The following is a 12,138-nucleotide window of genomic DNA, read 5'->3' on the forward strand; positions in this document are numbered from 1 at the left end:
TTTTCCCTCCTGTGACATGGTCTGCGGCCATTTTCCCGCCCGTGACACGTGGTCCCCGGCCATTTTTCCGCCCCTGACACATGGTCCGTGGCCATTTTCCGCCCCTGACACATGGTCCGCGGCCATTTTCCCGCTCCTGACACGTCCGTGGCCATTTTCCGCCCCTGACACGTGGTCGTAAGGAGGGGGACTCTCCCTCCAAGCAATAGCCGCCTCCCTGTCCTCCACGCCAGAACGGATTAACGGTAATTACATTGAACCTTATGGGAAAATTTGCTTGGGTCGCGACCAATTTGGGTTGCGACCAGAGTCGCGGAACGAATTAAGTTTGTGAACCGAGGTTCCACTGTATTTATTTTTTGCTGTTTGAATCACTGCTGTGTAGGCTGAAACATGAGCTCTTACCATCCTCCAGTCAGATTCAAGATGGGTCTTCTTTCAGCAGTACTGTAGGCATTTCCTCTGCTTGAGCACTCCTCATTAAACCATGGAGCTGTAATGGATCTATTAGAGGGGAGAGGCCATTCCAGTGCAATCCAGTCAATCCAATGAAGTGCCATAGTCACCTTTCTATTCCAGTAGGTGGCCAAGGACTCAAACAAGCTCCCCACCAGATCCTGCTGTGGGTTGCTGCTGTGCAGCATGGGGAGTGGAGCACAAGGAAATCCAACTGGCTCTTTGGGCCCAGCCACACGAACAAGATCTCCTATCTGGTTATCTGTGAAGTACTGCCTCTAGATGCCCAGAGAGTCTTAATAGATGACCCCTTCCCCTCCCCTGGGACCATGGCTGGTGCCAGACCTAACACTTGGAAGTGCAGATCTCTGAGAACACCTTCCTCACCCAGGTATGGTGATGCAGGCCAGGTCTGTCCTGTCATCCATGATTAAATTGTGGATGAGGGCATTTTATTATGGACAGATGTGGCATTCTACAGCAGCAGTTGAAATGCCGGAGCTCCAAAGATCTGGTACCCTGTCTCTTGGGATGAGGTCTGAGAGCTAGGAGGGAGGATTGGTCAGAAATAATTATCCTTTTTCCCAAGTGTGGCCTACTCACAACCTCCTACCATATTTCCTATTGCCTGTCAGGAAGCAACATGCAAAGAATTGTGATAAGGTTTTTTGGTGTTTTAAAGGCTACTTTGAGTTTCTAAAAACCTAAGAATGGGTGAGTAAAATTCATACCTGCTCATATTTGGAAAATGCAGCCCCTGCCAATTTTTGTGATGTGGCCTCACTTGTTCTGTGTCTTGGTGCAGAAAGGAAAAATGGTTGTGGTTGACCACATCTACCTAAGAGTTGCCAGGCCCTGATCTAGATACTCAAATGTGTTGTTCCTACTCCATGGTAATATTTTGGGGAAATAGTTCCAGGGAATAAAAGGAAACATAGTTTGTGTTCTGAAAAAAGAATTGTAGTTCCATTGTGCTATTGGGTAACTTTAAAAAAATCTCTGTGTGTGTGTCAGTGTAGCTCAAATGAACCTATGTATTTTAGTCTCTCTAGCCACATCAAATACTATGTATATTTTAAGGGAGCAATAATGGAAAGGGGATATAAATGTGGTTAAGGGTTCATGGATAAAGTGTTTGATACAACTGCATCTAGTAGAGCCAGTGAGGCAGAGAGGTAAAGATTTTGGAGAAAGCTGAGGAATTCAAGGTTCTACTCCATCTTCAGCCACAGAAACTCACTTTGGGATAATTGCTTCCTCAGCCCAAGCTACCACATAGGGTTGTTTTTGTGGGAAAATATAGGAGGAAGGAGTGAAGAGTATGCTTCCCTTGAGAGAGAGATTTCTTAAGAAACAAACAAAATAATGTAGCTATGAAGGTTGCTGAAACGGACACGCCTTGTTAGCGGGAGTAGTCTGGTGGTATCTTGCCACCTTCCCTTTCCTACTTCCTTTTGCTCAATATTCATAAAACACAAAATAGGCCTCTGGGATATTCTGTCAAAAGTCATTATAGCAAGCTTTGCCTGCAGCACTGACATGAAAATGCTATTAGGATAGAGTTTCAGTAATGCCTCCTATGCCTTATGACCTGGTTGTGTCACTTGAGCAGGCTATTGCTACAGTGTTCTCTGCTTTCATTCACCAGGAGATCAAAGTCACTGAGGCTTTGCAGCCAGATTGAGTATCAAAAGAAAACTAGGAGGATGCTTGAGGCTGTGAATACCTGTTCTTCTTAGGTATATCTTAATGGTTCATGTAGTATCTGGTTTGTGCCATTCTAATTAAATCTTGGGATTGGGGCAGAGGGAAGGGATCATTTTCTGGCCCCAGCGAAAGTCCAAATTCAGCATAGTTGTGAAGGTTGGATCTAGGTGCAGATGGTGTCTGGCTGTATGACCCAGGACTCTTTCTTGGCTGGCTGCACCACTATTTCTGATACTGTACCCACTTGGCTGAAGCTATGGCTATCAAGAACTCTACTTTCCATGCCAGATACTCTTAAGGTTGACTCACCTGGTTTTTGAATGGGGATTAGGTTAGAGCTTAGAGTACTAGTTGAAGGTCCCATGTTTGATACTGGTGTTTAGCAGTTACTCCTATAGGGAGGCCTTTAGGAATCTCTTGATGTAAGGAGGGGCTAAGATAGGCTTCTTGGTGACAGGCCAAATACAGTCCTGATAGTTACTTGTGGAAGAAGCTTGATTGGTTGGAGTCACTTGTTGTGGTCCACTTGAAAGAAGGACAGGACTTGGGGAGGTGACTAATGTTGGTGGGATTCTGTTTCATTTGGCCCATCTGCAGAATGCTTAACATGTGAGCTCATATATGAGGTTGACAGAAGCTCTTTGGGATACTAGAATGTTCTGATAGTCTTTGTTATTATCTCTTAGGCTGAACATATGGCTCTGTTCAGTGTGTAGCTATAACAAGGTGAAGTCTGAGTGGTTGAATCTCCCTTGACTCAGTGGGTTTGATGATGCCAGGATGCTCCATTGTCAATACAGTTTTCCTAGATCTGAGTACTGGGGTCGTCTGCTTATTATTTTGTGTTGCACTGTCTGGTCTCATACTAGTTTCAAAACCTGGGGATAATTTTCCTCAATAAATAAATGAACAAGTATAATTGTTTGACTCATTTGGTTAATTGAGTTCTCTTTATCTAGTTTTAGGGCTTGTGTGGAGAATAGATCACGTTTTAGGTCATATTTATGCAGATTGATTGATTGATTATGTGCCATCAAGGTATTTTCAACTCCTAGTGACCACATAGATAGATCTTATATTTATGCAGAAGTACTGAAAATTCAAAAGGATTCACAGACTTTTAAGCATCACTGTATAACTAATAAAAAATAACCCCATTGATATTAAAGTAAGTGGATATAGGATGGCAGCCTTAAAAACAATACAAACTACACCTAGAGCTACTTATACATGAAGCTTTTCCTGCATTGTCTTCCTGATGTGTTTATTTGTGAGAAAATCTACATTGGTTCTGCTGTTGCATCCAGTGGTGTACCTGAGTTTTGTATGCAGCATTTCTCATGGCAGGAGAAACATCACATTTTTCAGTTGGCTGTTGAAAACTGATCGTGCCTGTTACATTTCTCCTCTTCAATGCAAGTTCCTGCTTGCTGTTTTTTTAGCTTCAGCAGATTATCTTGCAAACTGTCCAGAAAGCTTGCATGTGAAACAGATAAAGTGCTTGAAATAAAGCTTGATATTTGGGCGTCTGAGGCATGAACGTGTGCGATGGGACATTAGTATTGCAAAACACAGTGATAATGTCCAGCTGTCTAAACTATTAGTATTTCATAAGTGGATAACTTTTTATCTAGTTCTCAAAATGGATTTTTTTGGGGGGGGATTCTTATTATGCCTGGTCTCTTGCTCTTTTAATGTTTAAGCTTTTCAGTCTCTGTCTAAATTTGACTGTAAGTCCATTGACCAGGGCATGTCTACATGTATTTTGTATAGCACATGGTTGGTCAATTCCTGTCACAACCAATGGGTTAGCAGTTGGTTGATCCGAAAAAGTGGACCCTGCACCTACGGGAAAAACAGTAGGATGAAAAAAAAACCCAGTCTAGGTGTTTTACAGATAGCAAAATAGTGGATGCTAGCATGACTTAATTCAGTTCCCCAAGTTTATTTTACATTACTTGTGGTTTCTGGTGTCTTTTTCTCTTTGAGGTGGAACTGAAAAGGACCTATAACAAAGAGGAAGTTGTTCCCCTAATGTTGTAAGATAGGAACTAACTACATATTTCAAGGCTAGAGGTTTGTGTGTATAGAGTTAATGCAAAAAGAAGGAAATGCAAATCTTTAATTACTTAAAAAAATGTCAGAAGACTTTTTATTATATGTAGTGGATGTTTTTTTACATAATCTATGGTGTGAATTTGGTGATACAGAATATTATTTATAAATTGACTTAAGGTGAAGCTTTACTTGAAAGCAGTTGATATTGTATCTCTTGCTTGTTAGTCACATGAAAAATCCACATGAAAATGATAATGAGTTTTCCATACTTATGATTGAACAGGGTCCACTAAGAAGTCATTCTGAATTGATTTCCAGAGCTTTCTTTACACTGCATTAATTTACAAAGCTTACACTTGTTTTTTGCCTATACTTTTTATAATATTGGATTTTCAAAACTTGATAAATGGGGGGAGCAGGTAATCTTTTCTACTACATTAACCCCAAACATCTTGGACTACAACTCACATAATTTCAAACTGGAATGACTATAAATGATTAAAACTTAATAGACACAAAATAATTGTTCTGAACCAAACAGAATATCTGTTTTTAGATTATTCAAGCATATTTCAGGCTCCCTCTTAGAAGAAGCACTCTTTTCCCATGAGGGAGGAGAGGATATATCTGTTAAGGAGGAACCTGTCCTCCAGGGTTTTTGCTAGTACCCGTACAAAAAAGTATTACAGGTAGTCCTTGCTTAAAGACCATTTGTTCACCGACTGTTCAAAATTATGATGAATGGTAGTTATGACCGGTCCTTGAAGTTACAGGTGTTTGCAGCGCCCCCATGGTCATGTGATTAGAATTCAGGCGCTTGGCAGCCTGCCTGCATTTACGACTGCAGCGTGTACTTCAACTCCCGCACCTGCCTGTCTCCCCCCATCTTTACCCTTTTGGCCTCCCTGCACTCTGTCACCGCTGCCTCCCCTGCCGCTCCCCAGTACCCCCAGCTGAGCTTCACTGTCTTCTTCCTCCCTCTGCTGATGAAGTGCACCTGGCCAAGGCAGCTGCTGGCCCTTCGCGAGGCCCTTGCATGGCCTCCCAGAAGTCTTGTGTGACCTCCGTGGGGGAGGCTGCTTGAGGGCCTCATGAAGGGCCAGCAGCTGCCTCAGCTGGGTGCACCTCAGCAGTGGGAAGCAGAAGACAGCGGAGCGAAACTGAGGGTGCCAGAGGAGCGGCAGGGGGAGGCAGCAGCAGAATACAGGGTGGCCAAAAGGGCAGAGATGGGGGGAGATAGGTGGGTGGGGGGAGTTAAAGCAGAAGTGAGCGCAGCAGGGCAGGAGAAGCGTGAGATCCTTGCCTAATGATGGCATAGTTCTGGTCTAACAACTGCAATCAGGACTATTGAAACTGCTGTTGGTAAGCAGTGCAGTCATGTGATGTTTCACCTAACGATTGCTTCACTTAGTGATGGAAATTCTGGTCCCAGTTAGGGTAGTTAAGCAAGAACTACCTGTATAAAGAAAGAACTGTTGCTGAATGAATGGTGGTCACTTTTGAGGTTTTTGGAAAGTGCTGTTAATTATTGCAGCCCTAACTAATTGAATTTTAGATAGGTAAAGAGATGGGAAATGGTCCTTGCTTAATAGGGTCATATATAGTGTTAGATTCAAATAGGGTGCCGTTCACTTGACACTGCAAAAATGTCGCACAATTTGATGGTTTAAGGGGGCCAAATTGTTCATGCATGAGTGAGAGAGGTTGAAGTATTGTGTCAGGTAATTTAGATAGTTTAATTGAAATTCATTCATGGAATTAAATTTTAAAATGCATAACAGTGGCTTAATAGAGGAAAGTATTACAAAATTAATAAATCCATTTTGTGGTATCAGTAGGATTAACTGGTGAAAACTTTTTGGGAAGTTTATGTCTGTAGTAGAGTTTACAGTCATGGCACTTGACATAGAATGGATTTGACAGGAATGACTGTTTACTAAATTGGTGCAATTTAGAATAAAGCATCAATTGGACAATTATTTGAATCTAAATAATTTACTTGTCATTGCCCTTCAGACATCATCTTCTTAGGTTTCTGACTTTGAATGAGTGTCACTGAAGTACTATAGTTGTGTGTTAGAAGCATGTTGGATTTTTCGTAGGGATTGCATTTGGAAAATAGTTATAATTCAAAGGGATTTTCTTTAATTTGTGGAATAGCTTAATAGTTGGCAAATAATATTAAAAGATGTGGAGTAAGAATTTTCACTGTTTCATGACTCATTACCTTAATGAGTACCTTAACACAATGATATATTTTAGTGGGGCTAAATGTTTCCCTTACATTTACTACTTAGAAAAATAATTTCTTGCATAGAGCAAATTATAATATTTAATACTTGGCTTTAGTTTATCTTTGCAGCTATTGGAAAGTGATTGTTTTGAAGTAATGCCCACAGAAAGTGGAAGCTGTGCCACTGCTCGCCAAGCAAAGCAGAAAAGAAAATCTCACAGTCTTTCTATACGAAGAACCAACAGCTCTGAACAAGAGCGGTCAGGATTGCAGAGGGAGATGCTGGAAGGACAGGTAAACTGGACTGGAAAGTGGGTGTTTGATTTCACTTCTATCTGACCAAAGTAGGTTAATACCTTGGTAATAATCCCTTAAGTACCACGATTAATTTTGTATTGTCCGCATGGCCTTAAAACAAACCTAAAGTCAAAGCAAGGTTGAAATTTTCTGTTCAAATGTAGAGGAATACAAGTCTTGGATATATCTTGGGCTTACTTCACTTACTGTCATGACAGCTTCCAAGAATGTTTGAATGTAAGTCATTTTCTGGTTGAAGTATGAATTCAGTCTGTAGCAAACAGATAACACTTGCTGAAAATCTGACTCAGCTCTGTAGATCTGAGCTGTTTTGTTTTGGGAGATGGCTGAGTTCTTCTATCTCAGCCTTTTTTTTGCTCTTCAAAGTACAGTGGTACCTCGGGTCACGAACGCTTCTGTTCACGAACAATTCGGTTCGCGACCAGCACTGCTCGCAAAATTTTGCTTCCGTTTGCGAACTCCGCATTGGGTGATGAACAGGATCCGCGGCCATTTTCCCTGCCATGACACGTGGTCATGGCTTCCTGTAGGCGAGATCACGGTCGCAGACAGACACTGGCTGTGAAGCTTTTTGGTGTGCTTTTTAGCATGGCTCCAAAGAAAGAGCAGAGCAAGCATGGTGGTAAAAAGAAAGTGCAGAGCAAGCATGGTAAGAATAAGGTTTTGAAGAAAATAACCATTGAATTGAAGAAGGAAATTGTAGAAAAGCATGAGCGTGGTATTCGTGTGACTGATCTGGGCTTGGAGTACAAGATGGCGAAGTCGACAATCTCGACTATTTTGAAGAATAAAGATGCCATCAAAGGAGCTGATGTGGCAAAAGGAGTAACAACATTAACCAAGCAGAGGACACAAGTGCTGGAAGAGGTGGAAAAACTTTTGTTAGTGTGGTTGAATGAGAAACAGCTGGCAGGTGATAGCGTTAGTGAAGCTATGATCTGTGAAAAAGCCAGGAAATTGCACAGTGGTTTACTGCAAAAAAAAAAAAACCCTCTACAAGCGCAGCAAGTGAAGAATTTAAAGCCAGCAGAGGCTGGTTTGGTAAATTCCGCAAGAGAAGTAGCATCCACGATGTGACAAGACATGGTGAGGCTTCCAGTTCTGACAAGGCTGCTGCAGAAACCTACAAGAAAGAATTTGTGGAATTCATGAAGGCGGAAGGATACGTCGCTCAGGAAGTGTTCAACTGCGATGAAACAGGGCTCTTCTGGAGGGTTATGCAGCACAGGAAAAAACAAGTGACATTAGACAGATTTTTCGCCAAAACTCAGCCTGCAGCTAAAAGGCAAAGAAGAGAGGAAACCCCTGAAGGAGATCCCCCCGATGTCCTTTTGGAGGGGGACTCTCCCTCCAAACAATAACCGCCTCCCCACCTGCCTTCCTGTCCCCCACGCCAGAAGTCACCTCAAGCAAGGTTAGCGTTCTCTCTCTTCATACTGTACTGTACTGTACTTTGTTTCATATTTTTGTGGTTTAAAAAAAAAACATGGTTCAGAACGGATTAACCGTATTTACATTGAACCTTATGGGAAAATTTGATTCGGGTCGCGACCAAAATCGGTTGGCGACCAAATTCGTAGGGGTCAGAACGGATTAACCGTATTTACATTGAACCTTATGGGAAAATTTGATTCGGGTCGCGACCAATTTGGGTCGCGACTAGAGTCGTGGAACGAATTAAGTTTGTGACCCAAGGTACCACTGTATATGACGCTTCAGCATATACAGCATTTTCCTACAAGTTTATTCTAGGGAAGTATAGTTTGAATATTTACATTTCAAACATAATTTTAAAAATGAAGTAGTTATTTTTGACAGTTTTAAATTGTCAACAAAACCTGCAACCAGACTCTTTGTAAAATCTCATCTTTGCTCTAGGATTAAACTGTTTGTAAGGGATACTGCCTGGCTGATCTTCATATATCTGTGTTATTAAACTGAAGTAAAAATAGTATTGAGGCTGTGCCAAGGGTAAATAGTAAATAGCATTAGAAATTTGCTACTTCCGAGGCATATGGATTGCTCTCCTTTGTCTGAAATGAATATGTTCCATCATCAGAAGGTATAAAATCTACTTTTGTTTGTTTTTAAGTTTACTGAAATCTTTTTTGTGTGTCTCTGATAAGTTTTTGTTTGTAGACCCATTATTCACATAGTTGTCCTTTCTTCAAGCCACTGACTCCTTTTGAACTGTTGATAATTAACTTTGGACAACTCTGTTGTGTGGGAAAAGTATGGTTTGAGAAAATGTGCAAATAGTTTTGTGGATAGAAGGATGGTTTCAGTTTGAAATCTCTGCTTTGAAATAATGGAAGTAGCAGGCTCTGCATAAAGGGCCAGTTGCAGAAAAAGAACAAACCCCTGGAAAATTCTCCTTTAACTTTGGCATTTTTATCCTCCCTAGGATTCAAAGCTGCCATCATCTGTTAGAAATACACTTCTGGAGCTTTTTGGTCAAATAGAAAGAGAATTTGAGAATCTCTACATTGAGAATCTTGAATGTGAGTTTATGTTTGTGCAATTTTGGGGGGAAAATGTGAAGTTGAAATAAGATGCTGATAAAGGATGCTAGATGCAAGACTAATTCTGGATCTCTGTTCCCATAAATTATATTGTCAACCCCATGTGAACTCTGAATGGTCAGTTAAAATGTTCAAGTTACCTGAAATAGAAGCCTGTGTGCTTACTTGAGATCTCTTATACCAATGCTGATTAATCCTGGGATAGATAGCCTGATGCACGTTGGCTCATTTGGCCTAAAATTCCCATAATCCTTTCCATTGCCTATATTAGTTGGGATTGATGGAATTTATAATCCAAAATTTCAATTGCCTATACATTTGATCCCTCTTAATTCAAATCTTACTGAGATCATTCAGATATGTTGGTTTTTGTATCTGTACTGTAATGCTATTCCATTTTTTATAAGTTAGGTATACTGAATTCTTGATTCTTGCAAGCAATGATTATGAATCGCTGCTTTAAATAGCAGTTATATTTTATCTTTGTAACAAATTTGTTCAAGAGGTAGTATAGAAATAGTAATAAGAGATGAGGAATACTTTATTTCCCAAATAAGTCATCTATGGAAGTTATCCTCATTTTGTCTTCAGGAATATATGAGAAAGGGAGCACCCTAGTCTCCATTATCTCACTGGCTGCATCCTAAGACTGTTGTCCATTGGTACTAGGTTTGAAAGGGAAGCTTGTTTCCATAGGTTTTCTAGCTAGCTCAGGAACCCTATGTGATTTGATTTCCAGCCTTGGGGAAGAGCCTCTTTGCATTCATCTGAACTTTGATTCCCCTTTCAGGCATTCTGTTGGCTTGGGAGTGAAGATCAGAGACCATGGCTTTTGGGGGCCAGCATGTATAGCTTAATTCCCCCTCCCTTGGTCTTGGAATGCATGGGGGATCATTTTAGAACTATTTTGTATGTGTGTGTTATGTAAATAGGGGCTGGGTATATCTACAAACATCTTGATACATTTATAAATCCTCCAATTGAGGAATGACAGAAGCTCTTATCATTACTTGTGTTTATTAATAAGCTTCTGTTTGCAGATATCCATACTGGATACTGGTTATGTTATGTTTATTGTTTCTAGTTTGGAATGGAGTTACATGCAGAGACAAGTTACTTGGCAAGCAGTGGTTTCCTGAGTCTGGAAGGGAGATACCAAGCCTTTCCTTCCTGAATTTTCATTTAGTTTTACTGATGGATATTTTGCATCAGCATGAATTCCTTAGAAGCAGTGATTTTAGAACCAAGACCTGTTGACAGAGCTTTATCCTAGATTTGGAAAGTTAATTGCCCTCACATTATGTATCTTTGTAATTGTGGTATGCAAAAAACATGGTAGATGGAAGCTAGAGGTTATGATCCTGCACATAATGGCCTTTGAGATAAGGGTTATGCGGTAATTTAAAAATTGTGATTAAATGATTCTTCTTTGCATTGACATTAATTTTTGTGCTACTGATAGTACGCAGAGAGATTGATACACTTAATGAACGCTTAGCAGCTGAAGGCCAAGCCATTGATGGAGCAGAATTGAGCAAGGGGCAGCTGAAAACAAAAGGTAAGAAGAGAGTTGAGAAAAATACTCCTCTCTTAGTTGGTTTTTCATAATTTAGGATGACAACCGGTTAGAAGGATATTAACAATCAAATGAGGTAATCAAGTGTGTTTCAAAACAAACTTCCTTTAAATGTATTTGTTTCAACAGCCAGCCATAGTACCAGTCAGCTCTCTCAGAAATTAAAGACTACTTACAAAGCATCAACTAGCAAGGTATGAAACATGTTGATCCTTTTATTGAACTATAGTATACTTATCAGTTTAGTTTTGGCAACTTTGTATTACTGTCTATCTACATGAGGTTGAGCCTTTTCAATTTGGTGCCATCCAGATGTAGTCCTATCTCATCTTGCAGAGGTTGGTGGGAGAGGTTATAGGAGACAGTGATCAAGATTAGCCAAACAGTTGCCATTTTGTCTTGTCCTTTAGTAATAATTCAATAAATAAACGCTTAAGAAAAGGAAAATAGAAAATAGATGTCAAAGTGAGGTTTATAGTAAGTTGTCAAGGGATTTTTTGGAAGATGCAAAGAAAACAAATTGTTAATATTTTGATTGTGAGAAATTCTTTAGCAGTTAATTGTAACTTGGAACACTTTAATTGTTGTTAAATCCATTTTGCTCATTAGTTCATAATCATTATTTTTATTTTGGTCCTTTTCCAAATAATTGGGTTGCATCTTCTGATGGTAGCTATCATTAACCTGATTTATACTTAGAATTATCAGGCATGTATCAGCTGTAAAATGTTCTTACTACCTGCAAGTAATTTACATCTATGCAGGAAAGTAGATTATCTAGTAATATTCTCTTTCACACTTGGAAATTATCCGAACTGTATAAACCAACCTAAACTAGTATCCACTAAGTACGTCAGGATAGCAATTTTTCAAATTCCTAGAATTTTCTGAGAATTTTGGAGTTGTACTTCCAGTACATCTGGAGAATACCATATTGGGAAAATAGGGTGATGGGAAGAGATTTGGGATGTTTTGAGCAATTTTTAATCTGGTATTCTTGGTGCACAATTTGTAGTATCATTAAATTCTCTATTTTCATTAGATTAAATAAGCAGTAATTTATTTTCAACAGAAACGACTCCTGGCAGTTTACAAAATAAAAACAGAGTAAAAACATAACAGCTAACATACAAAGTTTAAACATTTGATTCTTACAAGTATTTTTTATAAAAATTCAAATTATTTCTATTTGACAATCAATTGTGCACAGATTGGTTATTTTTTTAATAGAAGACACCTTTGTCTTTTGTCTTTCTGCAATATTTACT

General features: G+C 39.8%; 1 protein-coding gene across 2 annotated transcripts in view; it reads left to right on the forward strand.

Moving 5' to 3' along the window:
• WDR37 (WD repeat domain 37) overlaps window positions 1–12,138 on the forward strand; it is a 52,297-nt gene that overhangs the window by 8,280 nt on the left and 31,879 nt on the right. For both annotated transcript variants that reach the window (XM_025165768.2, XM_007426760.4), the window contains exons 2-5: window positions 6,571–6,748; window positions 9,177–9,273; window positions 10,757–10,852; window positions 11,000–11,064. In XM_025165768.2, the coding sequence (XP_025021536.1) occupies window positions 6,611–6,748; window positions 9,177–9,273; window positions 10,757–10,852; window positions 11,000–11,064 (396 nt within the window). In that variant the 5' untranslated portion in view covers window positions 6,571–6,610. The remainder of the gene's footprint in view (window positions 1–6,570; window positions 6,749–9,176; window positions 9,274–10,756; window positions 10,853–10,999; window positions 11,065–12,138) is intronic.

Source organism: Python bivittatus, unplaced genomic scaffold, assembly GCF_059951505.1.
Source record: "Python bivittatus isolate LINGU-HERP-01145 unplaced genomic scaffold, Pbiv_v1 ctg000610_np1212, whole genome shotgun sequence".
NCBI classification, from domain to species: Eukaryota; Metazoa; Chordata; class Lepidosauria; order Squamata; family Pythonidae; genus Python; species Python bivittatus.